Raw genomic sequence first — 23,510 nt, forward strand, 5'->3', positions numbered from 1 at the left:
TCACTGAACTGTTTCCATTTTTGTCACAGGCAAAACGCTGTGTTTTTTTTTTTTTACTGAACAATCACCTCATATAAAGGCCTTCGGTATGTCCAAAGCCAAATACACATCTTTGATGGCCTAAAAGGTGAAAGGATTTTTAAAACAGTAGGAAACTATCCTATGGAAAATTCCAAGCCCTGAACACCTCCATGGGTAGCACCCCTCCTTTTCTAAAAAGACAGGGAAAAAACCAATTTGGAGGTAAATGTTGCAGTTAACCCTTACTGAAACTCAACAGAAATGTTGCCAACTTCAATATAAATTCAATGAGCTTCATAATTGTGCTCTGGAACAGTAACTGCTAGACCAAAATCTAAATCCTTCTTATTTTGTCATAGGTAAGATTCATGTCAAACCAAATCAGACTGTAACACTAACACACACACAAAAAAAGAAAGCAAGCAACTCAATACTTATTTTAGTTCGTGAAGAATACAAAAACTTATTTTCTCAAGATGACGCTAATCCTCAATATTAAGTCCAGTTTTAATATTTCACTTGAAATATTAGTCAGATTATATTAAAATATTTAAGCAACCTGAAATATTGCACATATCACCTCAAAAATTATTGCACTGAAATGAAGCACAACAGGTATTTTTACTTTAGAGGCAGTCAACAATACAAAATTTTTGTTACACTTAAAAGCAGCAAAAATATATTTCTGAATTTACACAAGCAGAATGATTCTCAAGCTCAAATTAAAATACTGCAACAGCCTTGGTTATACGCATTCCTATTGCAAATAGATCCCTTACACTGGGTGTTCTGTTCCTCAGGAAACCATCATCAGGGGAATATAATTTCCATGGTTTGTATCATATCTAAATTGCACAGTAGAATACATACACTGTTCAAGACTTGCACATTTTTGGCATTTGTAGCTTTCAAAGTACTGCTGGCTTGCGAAGTAAGATTTTTCAGACTCCGTAAATTCATATAATTTATGTTCATATGAAATTTTTCATGTTTTCAAGTATCAGTGTTGTTTTTCTTTTTTCCTTTTCACATCATTAAGATTGCTCCATAGCTTATTTTTCACAAAGGTCATTGAGAGACGCCAAAAGACGGCATCTTGCCATCAATGAAAAAAAGATCTAACAAGGTACATAGGACTTATTCTATTATGTATTTTTTTCTAAATTTAACAATGCATCTATTTTCCCAGGAATGGAACAAAAGTTATGATTCTTACTCTAGAGATTAATTAGTCTCATATTAGAAAATCTCTTTCGGAGTACATATGACTAATACAACCTAAACACTGCTTGTGGGAAGATTAGTAAATCAAAGACGTACAGTGCAATTAGTTTCAACCAAAAATAACACCCCTCTTCTGCATTTTTTCCAAAGAAGCCCATACACAGTAGTATATTGAGGCAACTGATCAGTTTGTGTGTGTGTGTATAAAAATATGTATGTATATAGAATAATAGCATTGTTTGCATTGGAAGAGACCTCTTAAAGATCACCTAGTCCAAAGCCCTGCCATGGGCAGGGACATCTTCCACTAGATCAGGCTGCCACTAGACCAGGTTGCTCAAAGCCCCATCCAACCTGGCTCCACTTCCAAGGAGAAGGCATCCACATCTTCTCTGGGTCACCTGTTCCAGTGTCTCACCACTCTCACAGTAAAGAATTTGCTTCTTATGGCCAATTTAAACCTACTCTGTTTCAGTTTAAAACTGTTACCCCTTGTCCTTTCACTACAGATCCTGGTAAAAAGTCTCTCTCCATCTTTCTTGTAAGACTTCTTTGAGTATCAAAGGCCCCAATAAGGTCTCCCCAGAGCACCTCTCAGCCTGTCCTCATGCGAGAGGTGCTCCATCCCTCTGACCACTTTTGTGGCCCTCCTCAGGACCCGCTGCAACAGGTCCATGTCCTCGCTGTGCTGGGGGCCCCAGAGCTGGATGCAGTACTCCAGGTGGGGTCTCACCAGTGGAGTAGAAGGGAAGAATCACCTCCCTCGACCTGTGGACCACACTGCTTTTTCATGTACGTATTTATATAGTATATATTTATATTAATGTGTATATTTATATATTATATATACACACATGTGGCTACATATATTTAGAAAAAAATATACACATACACACATGCCTATATATATATAAAATTATACAGATTACAGATAGTAAACCACAAAATGGCTGATTTCTCTTATCAACATCCCTATTCCCTAGAATTATGGAAAATATTCCATTTCAAAATGAGAACAGTGAACGGTAAGACAAGAACACCACCTTGACAGAAAGGCTATATTTGCAACTTCAGAAACAAATTGTTACAAGAGTGTAAGTTAGTGCTCAAAGCACATGCAAAAAAAAGTAGTGTTCTCTTCTGTCCCTCCTCCTCAGATCACTAAACGTTTACACCTACAGGACATTTATGATAACCCACCAGAATGATTACATATTAGCTATTATACTGAACTTCAGTCTTGCTTTATCTCGCAAAGAACAACTTTGGTCGAAACCATCTCTTATTTGTGTATCACAACTGTCAACGGTTTCTATATCCATTTCAGCCATTTGGAACCTGCACACAGACATTTGTTCTCTCTCAATCCTCAATCAGTTGCAAAAAAGTTCATTTCAGAATTTCAGACTGCAAGGACGCATCTGAAAATTTAGTAAATTAGTCTTGGAGATAAGGATTGTTTGGGCACACTATGTTCGCATCGTCACTTTTCCTTTCTAAGCAGACACAACCCTGCTAGAGTCCACAGGAGCCTGTATCAGTGTCTGGAAGGTGGATAAACAGATGTATGAAGCTGTTGTCTGTTCAGCTACTCTCTCTCATGGTAAACCCATGGCGACCCTCCACCTGAATATACATTGATTATTAGCAAACACTTAATCTTACCCTATTGAGTAATAACCTTACGAGCAAGAAGAAAAGTCACATTAGAGGTGCAGGTTTCTGCTTTCCTTAGAGAAGAGCTTAGCATCAGAATATGAGATGGAAGCACCCAGTCCGGTGGTGTGGAATGCTTGGAGGGAAGATGGAAGGAATCAGGCTAGCAGTCTATAATCAACTAAAGCTTAATACATACAATCAAGCCATCATCATGGTTTTTGCAAATCTAGCTTATTCTGCATTTCACAAAAAACAGAAGATTAATTCAATATCTTCTTGGTGCTCTGACTTTCAGCACAGAGATCACTTGACACAGTATTTTGATGCTGCTCCCACTCCTACAGTATCTAAATGTAGGCAGAGCTCCATTGAATGAACTTAAACTAAAAGCCGATTGTTTTTCCAGTGTCTGTACTAGATCTTTGGTCAACGTCCCTTCAAGATCTTTCCAGCAAACCACTTCTGCCGTAACAATGTGAAAAAGTATGACTGATTGCAATTATGATGTGTGAACCTGGAGACATGCAGTTTTAAACATCTAAATGCTCACTAATGAGGCAATTTTAATCTTTGCCACTTTTTTATGAAAACACTGAGCTTTTTTGATTAAAGAATAGAAATATTTCACAAAGCACAGTCCATGTGAATTGCCAAAACAAAGATATCAATGACTGTAAAGGGAATATTCAAGGGTTTTTTCCCCCCTCAAAACACAGATGGAATATCCTCACTATTCATGAAGTCCTTCGACAATGTTAGAACAGAGATATTTTTCTTAAGTCTCCTTTAGATTACAAGAACTTTTCCTCTCTTCGTCTGTTCTACAACTGCCATTAATCACAGTCCATCCCCTCTTGCTGCAGAAACGACAAAACCAAATCAGGACCAGGCTTTTCCCTGCCCACCTGATAAAGAAGTGAAACACCGTAACACTAATGTGACATCAGTTTATCAGTTGATTTCAGCAAGTATCAAAACAAAACGTCCTTTTCCATTCTTTAATATTTCTCAAGCGTAAACCACAGTCAACAGATTAAAATCCTAAATACTGCAATACGCACACATAAAAATGATTTGAAGTGCAAAAACTTCCCAAGTGCCTGAAATATATCTTTTATTGCTCCTACTTTTGACTTACAAAGTAGATCAGAAATTAAATTTTTACCAGAACAAGACAAATATAGCACATGAACTGTTGGTGTAATTACTCATTTGGAAGAAAATTGGAAGAAATAGCATTTTATCTTGTACTCTTTAATTTTATGTTATTGCTGCCACCAGCAAAACACAAATGAGTAAAATCAAACCACTGCAGAGTCATTTAACATCCTCATTTGTTATGTAGGATCAAAAATATTTTCCAGCGCTGAAATAGGTATTCTTCCTTTTACAAATCTGAATGATGTAGGAACTCTACAGAAAAAATTGAAAATTTCAAAGTACCTTTCAAAAATTTTAAAGTTCAAAAGAATAGGCAAGCTCCAGTATCTAGACATTTTAATATCATCAGTCTCTACAGTATGTCAGGTACCCCTTTTTGGGGACATATTTAGAAGCTTGGTAATAAATAAATGGAAAGAAAATAATCCTGGAGGGGACTGTTTATGTTGGAAATGGTGCACAATTTCACCAGATGCATTTCCTCTATGACCTGGCATGATTCTGACATGCAGGAAAAACCAGGCTTACCACTCAATCATGTAGCTCTCACTGTCTAACAGAGTACAATTAAAAAAAAAAAAAGAAAGAAAAAAACAAATGATGCAGAACATCCCCCACTTCTCTAGTTCTGCAGCCTTTAAAAATGAGACTATTCAAGTATTTTGGTTCCCTTTGGCCACCGGCATCCCCAAACTTTGCTCAAGCACTGCCACGCTGAACAGCAAGGAGCAGGATACTGCAGGTCCACAATTCAGAACAAACAGCATCGCCCAATGGCAGAAATTCAGAACTGCAGATGACAGTCACTGCAGTTTCCTTTCTCTTCCCAAAGACACAAAGGAAAACAGGAGAAAGCGGGGAAAAAAGCCTAAGAAAACAAAATGTTCAGTGTCTATCTGAAGGCTAGGTGCTCTCATATGGCCTCATGCACTTCAACAAGAGTTTTAGAAACCAATTTTCAGGGCTGCTGACAGAAGTTACAGTGGCTCGAAGGCACACAGGCAAAGAGAACTGAAGGCTCACAGCTGCTTGATTAAGGCAAAGCCAGGCTGAAGCCTGCAAGACGTTATTATACCTCTACTGAGCCTGGTGATGGGCTGCTGCAGAAGTGGAGGGAGTTAAGTAACCGAACCCCACTGCGATGAAACAGAAACTGGACACCAGACCTCTGTAAGCACATTTGTACACTCCTGTCTAGCTCGATGTTCCTCCGATTTTGGTGGGAAAGTTAATAGCAGCATTCAGTGACATGCGTTCCGCATCCTGCTTGCTGATCAAGGGTAAAGGATCTTCTGCCACCCTATTCCACAAGCCTTTCCACAGAATCTCCTTCATGTCCTCCTCACCCTGAATGTAGCACAGAGTGCCACTAAATCCATGAGTTACTGCAGTAAATTCATCACAAAATGTAGTCTGTCACCTCTGTCATGCTCCATTATTTCCTCAATGAAACTATTTCACCGACGCTTCCAAAAAGTGAACTCAACTGACAAACTACAAGTAGTGACGGCCAAATCTCAACATCCAACAAAACAGAAAATCTTTTTTTTTTTCGCTTGTACTTATGTTTACAAACTTCAGGACTGTCATAAAAATACAAGCAGAGAAACTTCAGTATCTCTCAGTAACCAAAACTTAGTAACTACCCAGGAAATAGATGAAAAAAGATGACTGATTCCTGTGTCTCACAGGATAATTAGAACAGCAAACAGAACCTCTTACAAGTGGAAAGCAAAAGTTGTATGTGTCCAAAAGGGATCATATTCAATACTCACAGCATGCTAACATCAGCCCATTGTGAAATCTGGTATGGCTTTAAAAAAAAAAAAAAAAGTGGGATGGTAGTTAGGAAAGTACTGGGAAACTCGAAGGTCATGCTGAGGTTAGAAGAGCAGAAAAACAGCATAGAAAACTAATGAAATTCCTTGCCATAGTAATGGAAAATTTACGTCACTTGTATCTGACACCAGTAAAAATGGAAAGAATTCGGATTAACAGCTCAGATCTGAGCTGGAAAAAAAGTATTCAGAAAGGCAGACATTGTTCCACAAATGGTGGTCTTGCCTCAGCAATCAATAACACTGGCAAAAAGCAGGAAACACAGATAAATCCTCTTCCTCCAACACACGGTACTGTATGTCTTCCGAGCCTTGTTTTAATATTCTATTAGCCACATCAGAAGGTCGTTATTTTAGCAACAGTTTTCCTAACACTGAGTACTCCAAACAAATTCAGTTCTTCACCACCTAGTAAACTAGCAAGAAACATTTTTGGTTGATACAGTGCTCTTCACTCAACTGAGAATAATATATGGAACAACAATAACAACAACAAAAAAAATCTCTTAACAGCTCAGAATATTTTGCAAGCTACTAGAATTTTAACATCCCATCTCTTAACTAAAGCATCTGAATCCAAGCTGTAGGAAGGAAAACACAATAAGTTGTCTTGACTCCCAGACTCCTTTTCTAGAAGCTAGGCCACGTCACCTCTCATCCTCACGGGCCTCAAAATACACACCTGGAAAAGAAAGGTGATCTGAAAAAAAGCAATCACCTGACGAGATTGCTGAGGAAAGCAAAGACATTTTCCAATTTCAGCAGACTTTAAACCAGGGCATTTGCCCAACAGATGCTGAGGCAGTTCTTGAAGAGAGAAAGTACCTGCAAAGCCTGAGAGAACGCTCCTGTTTTACAAAGGAGGTAACACACTAAGAACCAACTGCGATAGCCGCAGCACAGCGGTACCCCCTCATCATATGGTTCATGCTGGTGTTTACAGAAATCACTCCAAGCAGCAGGGACTGCCACACAATAGACCTTTCAGGTAAGTACTGTGTGAGGCCATTCTGCAAACCAACGAGTCTAAAAAGTCCACAACAGCATGAACACTCTTTGGTGAACACCAAAGTTAATTTATGCCTGCCACATGTACAACTAATACTCAGCGCGGGAGACCAGGAAAGGAAAGAAGTCGCATGAATCTCTGAGAACTCCTCCATATAAAGGTCAATAGCTTACTTTTAGATTTCAGTGTGGCCTAAAATGACTATTTTTACATGAGCTGCTCACCTTAAACAGGCATTAAATATCAATGCTATCGATGCATATATTGAAACAGGGTAGATTTAGATTAGATACAAGGAAGAAATTCTCCACTCTGACGGTGGTGAGGCAGTGGAACAGGTTGCCCAGAGAAGTTGTGGATGCCCCATCCCTGGAAGTGTTCAAGGCCAGGTTGGATGAGGCGTTGAGCAACCTGGTGTAGTGGAGGGTGTCCCTGCCCATGGCAGGGGGGTTGGAACTAGATGATCTTTGAGGTCCCTTCCAACCCCAACCATTCTATGATTCTATACAGTTTCAACACTTTGAGTAAGTGCTAACTATGAGTTTGAAAAAATCTGGAAATGGCTATCTGACAACAGCATGCTGAGCTTTACTTTAAAAAGCACTAGAGTCTTGTGCTGTGCTGCAGTGGTAGTGGGGTTCAACACCAAATAGGGTTCAAAAAAAATGTTCAGAGTCAAGAGGAGGCCAATAAGCCTATAAATTCGTACTGGTTGTTTGAAGATGCATGCAGAGTCAGCTTGCTTTAATTACGAATGTTACAAGACACCTAGTCATCTTACTCTTCTCTATCTTCCCTCTCCGCTATAAATCAAAGCAATTAATTTCATTTTTAGAGCTATCCAACATCTTAATTTAAAACACTATGAACTTCACAAGAATAATCCTCCTCCCGCAATGTCTTTTACTCCAAAACGTCCAAGTCCTGTTCTTGCTTTTGGCAAATGTATGTTGCACAAAATCATCATTCTACAGACATTTTCACATTGGCAGAAGCCAATGTAGTTTACATTTATGTATATTCAAGGTTTGGTCAAAGTCTCAGTCTATGATTCATGAAAACACAATAATATATAGATTGATCTTTATACCCCTTTATCTGTTAGATGGTAATTACAGTAATCCTCTACATCAAGCAGGCCAATAATACACTAGAGGGAAAGTATGGTACTGTGTGTATATCAGCCTTCACCTAAACATTCAGTGCTGGTTGACGTGAGTAAAGCAACGGATGTCGTTTTCCTGGACTTGTGCAATGCGTTTGTCACTGTCTCACATGACATCCTTGTCTCTAAAATGGAGAGACACAGATTTGACAGATGGACCACTCAGTGGATAAAGAACTGGCTGGATGGTTGCACTCAAAGAGTTGTGGTCAATGGCACAATGTCTACATGAAGACCAGTGTCAAGCGGTGTCCCTCAGGGGTCTGTTCTGGGTCCAGTGCTGTTCAACATCTTCAGCGACATGGATGACGGCATTGAGTGTACCCTCAGTAAGTTTGCCGATGACACCAAGTTGTGTGGTGCCGTGGACTCACTTGAGAGAAGAGATGCCATCCAGAGGGACCTTGATAGGCTTGAGAATTGGGCCAGTGCAAACTGCATGAGCTTCACCAAGTCAAAATGCAAGGTCCTTCACCTGGGTCGGGCCAATCCTAGGCACAAATACAAACTGGGCACAGAGTGGGTTGAGAGTAGCCCTGAAGAGAAGGATTTGGAGGTGTGTATAGATGAGAAGCTCAACATGAGCCAGCAGTGTGCTCATGTGGCCCAGAAAGCCAACTGCATCCTGGGATGTATCAAGAGAAGTGTGGTCAGCAGGTCAAGAGAGGTGATTCTCCCCCTCTACTTTGCTCTTGTGAGACCCCACCTCAAATACTGCGTCCAGTTCTGGTGTCCCCACCTTAAGAGAGACATAGATTTGTTGGAGCGTGTTCAGAGGAGGGCCACAAAGATGATCCAGGGGCTGGAGCACCTCTGCTACAAGGGCAGGTTGCGGGAGCTGGGATTGTTCAGCTTTGAAAACAGAAGACTTCGGGGGGACCTAACAGCTGCCTTCCAGTACCTGAAGGGAACCTACAGGAAGGCTGGGGAGGGACTTTTTACAAGAGTGTCCACTGATAGGACAAGGGGAAATGGGTTTAAGTTGAAGGAGAACAGATTTAGGTTAGATCTTAGGAAGAAATTCTTCAGTACGAGGGTGGTAAGACTTTGGAATAAATTGCCCAGAGAAGTTGTGGATGCTCCCTCCCTGGAGGTGTTCAAGGCCAGGTTGGACGGAGCCTTGAGTAGCCTGGTCTAGTTGAGAGGCGTCCCTGCCCATGACAGGGAGGTTGGATTAGATGATCTCTGAGGTCCCTTCCAGCCTATGCCATTCTATGATTCAGGATATCTAGGCAATCAATATGTGAAGATGTCTCTATGTAGTATGTAATTTAAGTATCAAATGGAATCTGTTTAAAATAAAACCTAAACAAAGAAATAGCTTATGCACTACTAAAATTACCTTTAACATGAAACTTTGACTGTACCTAAATGCATCTCAGTTCCTTGCAAGAGAAAACTTTCTATGCATTGTATGATCTAGGCTTCAAATGAAATTGCTCAAACTGGACAAGTCACAAGGAACGACTGGATCAACTGATCAATTGCCAAAAATTGGCAGGGAAGAAAGGGGAACAGGAGCAGGACAAGAGGGAACATTAACTTGTTGCCTATAAAGGGGCAGCAAAACAGAATAAAGTTTTGTATTACTCTCTAAAACAAACCCCGAATCATATTGTTATAAAAACAATTCAGTGCTTTACAAATTACACTGCGTTAGGCATGCAACCCTGACCTCAGGACAAGAAAAAAAATCCACACCAACCCTTTATTACTCATATTGTCCCACTACTTAGAGATCTCAAGATTCTTTTTTATTTAACAGTCTCTAGCACTTTGATTAAAATCTCGGCACTTCGTTAAGGATTCATGATTGTGACAGAGCTGAAGACTAACATGAAATCCACACGTGACCAGGACTAGAGACAGTTACCTTATGTGCCGCAACAGATACTTTAAAGGCAATCTTGAACCACAGACACTATTCTACTTGGGGTATCTCTATGCTAGTTAGGTAGAGATCTCACTTCCACAGCAAAACTTTGGCTTTTTTAAAGCACTTCTGTGAGAAAGTCCATTTTAAGCTTTACTGCTTTTACAGTGCTATACCTAGACAAACTTAAAAGGACTCAGTCCTGCAAGACCTTGAATGTTTTGTCCTTATCTAGCAAAGAATTAAAACATACAGATAGCTACATTAGAATAGCCCCATCCAAACAGTGGAATCATGCAGAATTTTACAGTTAGGTGTGAAGAAGCTTACCACTTCAGAGCATCCAGATCCAAAAGGCTCCTCCTTTTTTGCTCAACTCTAAACTAAGAATGTCTTCCATTTTAGGCTTACGTTTAACAATAGGAAAATATAATAATCATAATTATGTAGGTTTCTTATGAAGAAATCAAAGTGGTTTATTCCTCTCCTCCCTCTCTCAACAGTCTATGCAGATGGGATGTTCTTCATTGCAAGTAACTCCAAATCTTGCCATGCCAGGAAGAACATAATTACTTTAAAAAGTTAAACTAATCTTGAAGAAAAAAAACAGATATGCTTATAGAGTCTTTCTGAACATCTTCGGTGAGAAAAAGCCAATTGTTAAATAAAACAAAGTATTTGTCTTTACTTTGAAATATTCTATTTTATAATCACTACAGCAAGAAGATTAAGTTAAGGAGCTGAATGGTGACAATTTGATCTATGGATGTTGGCACCGTTTTCTAACTGGATTCACTGCACACCCTGCCCCGGTGAAAAAAAGAATAGAAAACTGAATTCCAAACAAGTCAAATCTTGTTCATACTTTAAGGCTGAACAGTCTTCAAATTAGGGAGCTCGTCTCATATGAAACAATTTGGCTTAGACATATATTAAAAAAAATCTAAGTTACATTAAACACATAAACAGTACCCAGATGTTTTACTTGCTACTTTTATTAATTTTAACTGTAGAAGCTTTTTTTTCCTCCCCTTCCATTTCTCCCAGAAGACTTCCTTTCTCAATTCTGCAGTGACAAAAAACAATATAATTGCATTAGAGGAAGCACTGCTGCCACCTCAAATAAAAACCAGGCATGTGAAAAAACTTCCCTCATAAATTGTTCATCTCATTAGAGTGATTCCATTTAGGTAAGAAGGTGCCAGGTGCCAGTACCAAAGACAACTCTGTATTCAAAATTTTTCCCCCTACATAAACAACAGAACAACTTTGCCATGAGACACACGTATTCTGAGATTAATAACCTATCATTGGGTCCATCAGCATCCTCAGTATCTAAAATGTCTTTGGCATAAGGGTATGGATTGTTTTCTTTACCTGAGGGGACTGGTTTTGCTTCTAACAAGCTGATTAAGAAAGAGACATCTCAAAAATAAACTTGCACGTATTCACTATTCCGCAGGGGACAGAGATCTCTCACCATGTGTCAAACTGTCCCAGCATACCAACTGTATTGCTAGACAAAGTAAGCAGATAGCAATAAACTATCTATCCTATCAATAACAAGAGTCAAAGACGGCAAAGCCAATGTGGCCAAATTACAGCACCAAACCCAAGCTAAGTGCCTTGTTCTTACTAAGCCAGGCTTAACTTTGCACTCAGAAACATCATTATTTTTCCCTCAGGAACCCTCTCAAGAGGCAACAGCACAGCACGATCTCAGCACGCCCATGTTCTGCCAGCTGGCTGCTCCCCTGTTGCAAGGAACGCAGCTCATGTCTCACATGTAGCTTGTTCCAGACAACGCTGCATCCTTCAGTAGTAGTTTTCACAAGACAGAACCTCCAGGCAATTCAGATTGCCACATTTGATCTCAGAGGTAATAGTGATCTAAAGCGAATACTGAATAAAGACTGCAATTAAACTTTGTCAAGCTTTCTACTTCCTTTCGATTCCCTATTTACTAAGTCCAGTGAGGTTATGTGATTGAAGTCTATGTAATACAAGAGAAGAAGCGAAACAATGCAGAATAAGGTCTACATTATTCCATTGCTTATTGAAGTACTGATGACACTTGCAATTAAATGAATTTAAGTATTTTAAACAAGTCACACTGCATAAACCCCTCACAACAAACAACAGTTTTAGGGAAAGGTGATAAGGTTGTGCAGAGCACCATCATCTGTCACAATAAGGCAGAGATCAGACATCTCACCTTCCAGCAAGTATTCTTGTAAATGAACAAAGAAATAGGGGTGCAGATGAATTGCTGTGACCTGTTTTGTATTTGTTTCATTTCTACAATAAAGGATTCAATCGTCTGTAGGCAATTCATTAGGTTTCTTTCATAATGTTTATTCTTTATTAGAACAGTTCTACTACACTAAACCAGTAGAAAGAACTGAGCTGAATCCATCACTTCATAGTTTTACAAGTGAGAGCGGAAAATAAGTGCCTAAAACCTCCCAGCTAGAACACAGTATAAATTCTGTCCAGATGATAAAACTGAGCTGTTTAGACGGCAAGACAAACAAGGTGAGGAGAGTATAGAGGAATTTTCACTTTTTCCTTCTGATAAGTTCATTCATCAACTACCAGCCAAAACTTTCACTCCTTGCTCAGCCTGAGAACCCACCTCCTTCCTTCCAGTACATTTAATAAAAACACACAACACATCTTTGTGAAAGAGGCCCAAGAGTCAAAATACAAGCCACAGGACTGCCTCACATGTATGACAATTAACTCTTGACAGCTCTTCTTCTTACAAAAAGGTAAAGCACAGGAGAACTGCACACGCATTGCAAGATCTCGGCAGGTTCAACACGGAACTAGCTCAACACTTGGCGTCCTAGGTACAGCACTTTCATTTGTTCTTCTCTCCTCTTCATGCAAGAGTGTGTGCAACTCAGGACAAGCACGTATTCAACATTTATCAGTCCAAAATGAACATTTTGGCAAACAATCTTCTTACAAATACCAACCCATCCAGCCTCACAAAACATGCAAGCGGCAGCAAGCCTGGCAAGTCCCACTTTAATGACTGCATCTTGGTTTACGGCTTAAACGTCACCCACTTCCTTATGGCCTAAGAACTTATCACAATAGTGTAAACAGAACTATGAGGAAGAACAGACGTAAAGAATGCATTCCTAATGCTAACAGAGTACAAGCTAAAGAATGCTTTTTAAAAACAAAGAACGGTTTTAAACGTAAAGTGAAGAAGCAATAAAGCACTAGTAAGATATTTCCCTGTTCCAAAGCATTACAAGATTTTTCACCAGTGCCAACAAACCAGTGCACTAATCCGCTGCAATTATTTTCATAGCAGGTGGAGACCATAAACAAAGATGGAGAAGCAACCTTTGCAGAGAGCAATTATCCTCCCACTCCAGGCATTCTCTGCAGCTTTAACTCTGTCACTAGCGCCCTATGCAGCAGGACTGCACCATTATACTTCAGGAGACACACACTGCATGAGGCATAGGCTAGCTTAAGACTCACCTCCCAGAGAACAAGCAGGTTGTCATTCAACTCTTGAAGAAGGTCCTGAAGACAGTGATGCAACTCTGTCCACTTGGAGGGCTTAGCCCAAATCACCGTTCGAATCCCAAGTCTTTGGGAACTACTTATGTTTTCTGAACAAGTCAGGCAGACCAACATCAAGCACTAAGGTGATACTATAAAAATAGGGGCTATATTTTTTATTATTTATTATTAGTAGTGTGCTATTACTCTATTTACTTATGCATTATGATTGTTACTGGGAAAAGAGCTCTACTGAGACTGGAAATTACAGAAAAACATAAGAGAAAACAAGTGTGAAAGCCTCAGTTCATTAAAGAGTCAGAATACTAACAGTGCTGCTCAACAGCCCTTGGTAAGTGATGTGCAACCCTCTCGTGCCAGGCAACCAGCTAAACTGACTGAAGAGAAAGCCACTTCCCCAGCTTGTGCCTACCATTCAGACGGTAACTCACACCAAAGCAACAGCCAGTGGTAAAGCTCCAGGTCTCTCAGACACGTTGGTCAGTTGGCTTGTTACATAACAATTCAATCTACCCTCTACTACATTACTTTTGACTGAATATAGAACGTAAACTCTGTGTAAACCCCATAACGGATATATAAAAGAAGACCTATATTGTAAGATACTACACTGAAGAGAGACGTGGGAACCCAGGAACTAACCTCATCTTCATTCAGTTCTAGGTCTGACCACTGCACCACTTCGAACAATTCACTCTCATCTCGAAACTTCAGTTTTCTTATCTGTGCAATGATACGGGCTGCTTGCCCTGTCCTCACAAGGATATGTTTATGTATGGAGACTGCCTTAAAAATGACAAGTGCATTTATTAGAACCAATTTAAATCTACGAAATAAACTGAAGATACAGACAGGAAATCATACTATTGGCATTTCTAAAGTTTCAACGGCACTTGATTAACGTTCCAAGGTATCACACACAGAATCTAAGTAATTTTCATTTTCAAGACAGCATAAAGCAATAATATTTGCAAGCAGTTTAAGGCAAGTTAATACCCAACTTCCATTGAAAACACTAAGCCTGCATGCCTAATTGCTTCAGGGGCCTTTGGAAATCCCAGTGAAAATGAACAATAAGCAGCAAAATCAACCCTTTCAAAATGGAAGCAATCCCCTCCCCTCCACTATCGTAAGGTATTCCACAAAAATGTATTCCACTTACATAAACACATATTACATCATAATAGGTCACAGCCAGAACTGTGCAAGAGTGATTAATAGGATTAATAATATTTTTCAGAAATATTAAAATATTTTATTATATACTGTAATATGAATGGGGAAAGGGAGGATCATTACCATATTTCCCATGTATATGCCCGTATTATTAGCATTTGTCAGACAAAGAGGGTAGCATTCCTCAGATTTTCCATCTCTACCCTGCAGGGAAAAAAAAAAAACACACACGACAAGGGAATAGGGGTGCTCTCCTCATACACTATGAAAATTCCCTGCTGCCATTATAAAAGTCTAACTTGGTAGACACTGCAGCAGTTGAAACCAAATGTGATGGCATCAGTACAAAAGAATCCACTATCTTTGTAAAACAAAACGATCAACCACAAAAAAGTATTCAGAAAACAGAAGCTTCTAACAGATCGATTTTGCAGTACTCGATGTCCCAATAGCTCCTTGGCAACACAGAATTAGACTCAGAGTATGTCATCATAGGTAACTTTCTGCAGCACAACCAGTATTAATTGCTGTATTTTTGGTACTTGCCGACATGGGCCTCATTTGACATAATGAGAGAGAAGTGAAAATATCCAATATTTCATTTACTCCTTCTTCAATACAGCCTGTCTTCTATGATAGCTTTTCATTTTCCAGCCTACACATTTCTTTCCTGAGAGCAGGTGAAAACTTTGATTCACATCAATGAAGTAAAGAAAGGAAAACAAACCCAAATCTCCCTGTTCAATAACAAATATCAGTAACGAAGGCTACTCAAGACTACTTCCTTCCGGAACAAGGCTGCCATAAGGAATGACACTTCTAAGAGAAAAGAAAGACACAGGAATCAACAGAGGGTTTCTCTACAAGACACTTGCAAGGAAGAACAAGAGAAACATTACGATTTCACTAAGCTGAGGCTACTGTAATACACTATGTGGCTGCTTAGGCCAAACGAGACGTGCTCAGATGAACTGTAAGACAACATTATTTCATGACTTCTTTTCTTGCTGAAATTCGGCTAGTAAAGTCCTCAAGGAAAGCCATATCTTTTATTACTCTAAGGAAAAAAGGTTTCATATAAAAAAACATGCTGCTGTTTCCTCTTTTTCCTCATTGTGGAAACAAAACTAATTTTCCATACAGGAAATGTAAAGATAAAGGGTTCAAAGTGATTTGATGGAAGCAGACCTACATTTTTTAAACTGGAATGAAAAAATTCAAGGAGGGGAGGGAAAAAGCATTAGAGACTAACTCAAGGATTTAAAATTAAGTTCGTGCAGCAATTCCCATCCATTTCCCTTCAAAGTGAAATTGAGGTTCGGTATTAGACATTTTCTTTTCGAAGAAAGTGCAAATGCGAAAACAACAAAGGAATCAGGCACTGGCTTGCATTCTTTAGTAAAAGGTAGACAGGCACACATCACGTTGTTGTTAAAAAGTTAGCATACCTGTTACAGTAACTTAAAGACACTAAAAAAAAAAATGTTACCTCCTTTAAATGACCAATTCTAATCTCTATTTGTAGATCAACAACATATTTTCATCACTAAAGTCATGGTCAGGCATACACATCTGTTCACATGTCAGAGTTCTGCCAGAAAAGTGTATAAACTTACCTTGTCTTGGTTTTCTTTATTTTTGTAACACAGATTTCCAATCAAACGAATGAGATGAGATTTAAAACCCACAGCTGGATGTGAAATTTCTTCCTGCCCCGTCATAGCATGTGTGGCAGTGAAAATATTTACAGCTTGTTTCCCAGCAAGATGAGTTAATCGCAGGGTATCTACAGAAAACAAGAATATTTTAATTAATTACCACATGAAAATTAGTATCAGTATGCATAGATACTCAGCCATAAATCAAAAGAACTTTGAAAGTTTTCTTAATCTCTTAATTTGTGCTAGTATAACCATAAAAGTCCACCCCAAGGTCAGAAGGTATTTTTGCATCCTTTTTACACACATATATAGTTCAGACATGAAGTCTGAAGGCTGGTGCTATCGATCTCTATTTGAAGAGCCAGAATTTGTAATGCTGTAGATGATTCTGGCACCATAAATATATTTCTAAACCAAAGTATTTTAGAAGACTTCTTTTAGTTCAAACCTGTCACAGCAACACGTACTAATTAGATATTTTTTTCTCTCTTCTCCAGTCTGTTCTTAGCTCTGTAGTACGAGAAAAGATTTTGAGTCTATCTAGCACTTTGACACATCTTTACAAATCCTGCAGTGCCATACTCTTGTCAACTGAGAAATACTAATGCTCCTGTATGTTAAATGCTAGTTTACAAAAAACCTAGGATTTTTTCTACAATGCTCCAGAGGGAAATCAGAGAGAAGAGAAACTAAAATCTGTGAAAACAACATTCCACAAAGAGGCCACACCCAGAAGAAAAGCTGGAATCATGTGAACACCTGAGAGCCCATAGATTTGAGAGGCCAATTAACTAAAGGCTCTGCCTCTATTTGAAAACCAAGATGTATTTCTCCTCTAAGCAACCTGTAATACTAATAAATGGCCTGGCACGCCACTGTCTCCAAGATGCTTCATACAACTTACACTGGAACAATAACGACATAACAAAACCAGGTTATAGCACAGGACAGCCATTAAGCCCTATGCTCCTTCTGCTCCAGATATGACAAACATATAGTGGTATGGGCACTAGATTTCCTGGATTTAAATTAGAAGAAACTTCATAAGTCGTTGTTTTATAGTTTCACTCTAGATGGCTGACACAGAAGAAAAAAACCCAAAAAACTATGCCGATAAAGTAAAAAATAAATTTTTGGTAGTTTTTTTTAAAATATGAAACTATAATAGGGCCTAGAGGCCTCCCGTATCAGAGCCACCACTTACATTTGTTCATATTTTGAACTAGGAAAAGCCAATCAATCTTTTGTCATCAATCATTCAAGTGTCATCATAAAACAGCTTTTAGCATAATCTTTTATAGAAATTTGTTTGCTTTTGTAAATTCATAAAAATCAGCAGGGAGCAGTGTCTTACACTCTTCTCACATTATTCACTTTGTGTGCTTCCTTGCCTTATAGTCCTAGTGTTTTCCCACACACAAACACATAAGAGGGAATTCCATGGTCTTCCCAAACCTCTTGCCTGCCCTTAAGAGGGGACCCTGAACAAAAGGATTAAAACCAAAAAATAAAACAAAGCAAAAGATCAATCAAAAAAGTAAAGTATCCAAATTTTATTACAGTGCAGACAAAAACGCAATGAGCAATGTACCTACCTGTAAAGGGAGGAACAGGAAAAGGTGGAAGAAAAGCAGCCACCTTCCATGCACGATGCCAACCCAGAGAGAACAGTGCTCCTCTCAAACACTGCACATGAACACAGCACAGCAACTGCTCCCAGGATGTCACTCATGCTTTCAACTACAGAACACCTTATTCTGCTGTTCTCTCATTATCCCAAAAAGCAACTCTTCCAAAATGCCCCTCAATCCAAAAGGCTGTTTACCTCCTTGGTGATATTCCCCAAACACTGTGCAATCAAGCTGTTAACAGTGCTAAAGATATTATTAACACTACAGTATTACTAACTTAACCCAACAATTACTGAAAATAGCAAAACACACTCCTTAGCTGATTCTTAAAAGATCGTTCAAGCATTTTTCAGATCTTTCAATCAATCTTTTAGTAATTTCCAATGGGAAATTTCTCATGATATAAACTGAAGTACTGTTTCATCACAAGATCTATTAAAAGAACATCTTTTGCACTATTTATCTTTATTCTTCTGGTCTTCAGAACTAAGTACTGAAGGCCACAGAACACATCAATACAGTTTTTTACCCATTTTGCTAATCCAGGATTAAAAGGTGTCTTGTAGCCAAAAGGCTACAAGGAGCAGCGAAGGCTACCCTGTTGGCTGAGGGCATGTGGGAAACACGTAGGATGCACATGGTAGCAATCAATGTTCTAGTCTGCATCCATGTTTCATGAGCCTGGAGACAGCTGGGGAGAGAAGTCAGTCTGCACGCAGGTAGAGAAAAGAGGACTGGCCTATAGGCTGCTAAACTTAACTGATCTGCAGCTCCTTGAACTTCTCGTTTAAGTTGAAAGAGTTATACAAGCATTTGGATGATGCAATGCGTAACTTCGAGTTTTCTCAAAATGTACACATGCACAAAATAGATTTTGTTGTTAGTCATCTTACTGTAAGCAATAAAACTATGAAACTGTCATCAAAAATAGAGGTTTGGTTGCGTTTTGGGTTGTTGGATTATTTTTTTTTTTTTTTTACAGCAAGGACCCTCCAAACATCTCAAAATAGTCATAGTTAACAGCTGTTTCAACGTTTGGTTTTTTTTGGCCAAAATATTATGTATTTCTCTTTAAAATACATAAACTTTTACAATTTTATCAGAAAATGGTGGCATACATCAGTCTCAGAAAGTGCTAAGATTTAGGAAGGCACAGGTCAGTATATGCATACTTCCTCCTCCTTTCTTCCCAAGTATATAGGGTCTCTCTGGACCATCTTGGCTTATTTTTCTTTATGTGCATCCCTTCGCTTGTTGCTTCTTAGCAGAAGAAAGCTTTTTTAAACTGACCTTTAAAAGCCACTGAATTTGGTTAAGAACATTAAAACTGTACTTAGTTTCAGCTTTCAGGAATTTGGGAAACAGAAGGGAACAGGTATGGAAAAGTCCTTTTTCTACTTCTTGAGGAAATTCTTCCACACACATTCCACCAGTGGAAGAACATAGGAAGCAGCTGTCCTTTGCACAACTCTTACTGTATAAATAACACATTGCTGACAGTTGAATCAAGGCTCTGTTGGGTAATAGGAGTCAACAGAGCAAGTAGAGAAGCAGAAAAATTCCAGGAACAAATATTTGAAAATGTAGATTAACTCAATCTCCTGTTTATTTATTTTATTAAAAGGTCAGAATCATAATTACCACCAGTTGTGAAAAACTTGTTTTCATTCACAGAGCAACATGATTTGGAGTAAACCAACAGTTAATAAACTTGTGGGTTTTCACTCACCTATGGCTGTTTCCAGCAAACCAGGCAAAGCCTGTAGATGTTCTAGCTGTCCGTTGTTTGATGTCATTTCACAAAGAACATCAAGAAGACGAATTGTAACCAGTGCTTCCTGTAAATGAAAATTACATTCCTGAAAATGGTTCATGAAGGATATCATAAGAACATAAAACTGAAGATCAAAACAGAGAACAGGACCTCTCAGCACCTCAGGTTCTTTACAGGTCTTATAAACTGCCAAGAATAAATTTATATAAAATGAGGACATCTTTCTACAATAACAATAATGTATTACACTGTAATAATTTCTTTTCTACAATCAGTGTTATATGTGACCTGAAAAATCATGGGGAAACCAAAACAGAGTCATAAGGGATAAAATTTTAACAAAAACACAGTAGCTTCCAAAAGCAGAAATGCAGAAAATTACTAGCTGAGAAAATTATTTCTGTATAAATGTTTTCCTTGAGTTTATTCAGTAGGAGCGTCCCACTTTAAAGACACAAACACCGCCTGCAAGACACCAATTTGTTATCCGCAGGAATTCTGTAAAGTTCTGTGGTCAAATGAACTTTGGCTGCGAGAATTTACATTATTCTTGGGTAAATAGGATTGGGATCATAGATGCAGCATTTTGGTTAGGTACAAGACGCACAATTTCATTTGCATATTATTTATTCAGCCAGAGAACTATTTTTTCTCACAGACTATGTTGATGTGTGCCTATAATGACAATCCAGCACTTACGGAAACTACCTTAAGAGTGTACGGCATAATTTGGAACACCACATATTGCTCAAGAACCAGACTGTGACTACAAGATGACTCCACACAAGGTGCGGTACATAAACTGCAAGTAGCCTTGAAAAGGCTCAGACATAGGTCACAGTAACTATTCCTGCCTTGTCTGCTCCAGAACAGAGAGATGTTTACTCACCAACAGTATATTTTTGAATCCATATAATCAATATAACGTAACTGAAATCATCAACGATAGTGTTCAGTAATTAATTACCGCGATTATATCCATTCTTTGCTCCTTGAAGACGGCAAATTGGTATAGGGTACAGGTGCTAAAGCTGTACTTTCATTTTTCACTTGCAGAGGTGTAGGAAGGTATAGGTCTTGCCCTAAGCTATTCAATAAATTGCTTTCAACAGCACAAAACCAGCCTCTGAAAACGCTGCTCATTGTCCTGTTATAAAGTAAGAACACCTCAACTGTATTTCAGAGACAGTAAGCAGGTATTTACAATTTTTAAGCCATTTTGCATTGTTACAAGACGGTAGCTTAACCAAACGCCTCTTGAGCTCATACACTTGGCACTTTTGCACAAGAAAAGGTTACAGGCTTTACAACTGTAAAGCAAACCAGCATCAATAGGCAACTACAAGTCACACCAGTAAGGTACACCAGCCCTTGCTGCCTTTATGTTCACCATTGCCCAAGTACATAACGCAAGCTCTGTAGCAGCTGATACTATGAGGTGTGGCTTCTCCTTTCTCAGTCTTATCCTTTTTCACACACACAACCCTTTTTTTTTTTCAATGTCTTTCTTCACTGTCCTCTACATACTTCTTCCCAGGATTTCATACTGCCATCTCTCCCTTTCTTTTATTCCGCCATCTAGCTCAGTTCAGCAACTGTTTCACTGAGATTTGAGAAGAGGAACAGATTATTTTAGAAGCACAAAAGAACCTACAAAACCAGATTATTTTAAAAGTACAAAAGAACCTCCAAATTCTTATCTACATTTGAAATTTGATACTTTCAAAAAACTGTTTAAACATCTCTGTTCAACTTTCCATCTTTTCTCCCTTCAGCCTCCACCTGTACAAAAGAAAGGCAAAAAAGCAGAATATTTCCTTTGTAAGTTCAGCAGTAAGATATATATAAATATTTTGAAATCCGACAGTCATCTTGACATGGATACGATCTGGAAAGTGGAAAGTAAATAAGGAAATAATTGAAGCGGTTTTAAATGAACCTATTTTGAGAGACACTCAGAAAAGATGTTCCTCATCAAGAGATTAAATAAGAACTTCAAATTCAGGGAAGGGTTTTATTTTGCAAGTATGGTTGAAAGTCAGTGAAAGCAAACTGATGTTGAAGTCAGGCTTATAATGGAAAAGCTATTTTAAACATTGGTTTAAGCAGTGCAGAAGCATATGATTAGCTTTTCATTGGTTTGAGATGGAAGCTACAAGACCTGAGGTTCCTTGGGGAAAAAAGGCAGTGTCTACATATAATAAATTAAACAGTGGATGGGACACCCAGACAACATTTTGGGAGTCAGGCCAGTTCAAGGACTCTTCCCAAAAGGCAGTTTTCAAATGAGGCCTCCTGGTTTTGGAGGCTAAGACAGCTTACTAGTACAGACGTAGCCTGACCAAGGCACTTGGCTTCAGGGACATAAAAAAGTCCGGGCAGAGTTTAGTTTAATATCACAGATGTTGCCTAAAGCATTTTTAATGACAGACTCTACATGCACAATTGCACTTTTTTCAGTTAAGTACAACTCTTATGCAAGAACTAAAATATTTATATAATTGAGGAGAAATTAGTGCAATTTTTGATCATTTCTAGTAAGAAAAGAAACAGCTCTATGAGTTTAAGCTGGAATTTCTCTTTTCCTATTGCAAGCATATGTTACAATAAATGTATATACACAACATGCATATACACACACTTTTAGAAAACTGTTGTCATTGCTCTCCATTTATTCAGCTATTATGACTTCTATTTTGTGCTCATTAAATGATCCATTTTTCCCACCAAATAGTGATATTCAACTTATCATATGACATGTTTACATGAGAGAAGGATAAAAAGTCAGTGTCAAGCAGGGTAAGTTATACAGTAATATTCTCAATACTGCTGTCCCAGCACCTTCCAAGTTGGACAGAGACCTCCTCCTGCTAGGCGCAAACAAATGTTTTTTTCCAAGAACTGAAACCACAGAATACTGGAACGTAACCACGCAGGATTAAAAACACAAAGAAGGAGAGGTGGGGGGGGAGTAACAGAGAAAAGGTGGGGGCTGGGGGAGATGGAATTGTCTCAGTATATGTCCTCCTCCTGCCAAGCTGATACCTTTTCCAGAAGTAGTCAATTAAGTTTTCTAACATAACTTAGACTAAGCAGTTGGGAGGAGGGAGGGAAGCTGTGCTTCTTGGACAGATAAGAAGAGATTGCTGTGTGGCTGTTTGGTTTTTTTAAATGCATCCAACTATCATCTCCTCATAAAGTGAGTTTTGATATCTTTTCATAACACCTCTCGACATACATTCGAAATTCTTGTGTCCATGTAAACAAACAAAAAATCAGTAAGTAAAATACTGTGTAACATTATAATATAAAAGCATTTAAAGATCAATATTTTTTCACTTTGATAGTAAATTAGTTATGACAGCCAAACTCTTGTTTCTACAAATGAAACTATTACAGGCAATTCTGTTTTAACAACTAAATGCTTCCAACTACTCTTATACTGGGTAATGCAGTTTCAACATACCACTATGGTCACTTAGCAAGAGAGAAGCTAGATATGACCTTTTTTTTTTTTTAAGAATCCTTTTAAGATATTATGAAAATACATTAATTACACTTCTGAAACTAAGCATGATTAATCAGTGAGAACTAGTGATTAATAATTCTATGTTTGAGTAAAACATATTGGATTTCTCAGGCTTTTAGTTTTCTGGCTGGTTGTCTTAAAAAAAGAACTCACCCCTAAAACAGTGGAAAACATTAAAACTTTATCTACACGAGAGGGATCATGAACTGAGACCAGTATGACCTGGCACTGCCTGCTCACAAT

General features: G+C 38.5%; 1 protein-coding gene across 1 annotated transcript in view; it reads right to left on the bottom strand.

The window, feature by feature from the left end:
- The window catches only part of ATXN10 (ataxin 10), a 110,569-nt gene that overhangs the window by 38,871 nt on the left and 48,188 nt on the right, over positions 1–23,510 (bottom strand). The window contains exons 8-9 of the mRNA XM_086610508.1: positions 19,694–19,802; positions 16,289–16,458 (exon numbers count right to left, since the gene is read on the bottom strand). Of these exons, the coding sequence (XP_086466634.1) occupies positions 16,289–16,458; positions 19,694–19,802 (279 nt within the window). The remainder of the gene's footprint in view (positions 1–16,288; positions 16,459–19,693; positions 19,803–23,510) is intronic.

The sequence above is a fragment of the Tauraco erythrolophus genome, chromosome 4 (genome assembly GCF_009769465.1).
Source record: "Tauraco erythrolophus isolate bTauEry1 chromosome 4, bTauEry1.pri, whole genome shotgun sequence".
NCBI lineage: Eukaryota > Metazoa > Chordata > Aves > Musophagiformes > Musophagidae > Tauraco > Tauraco erythrolophus.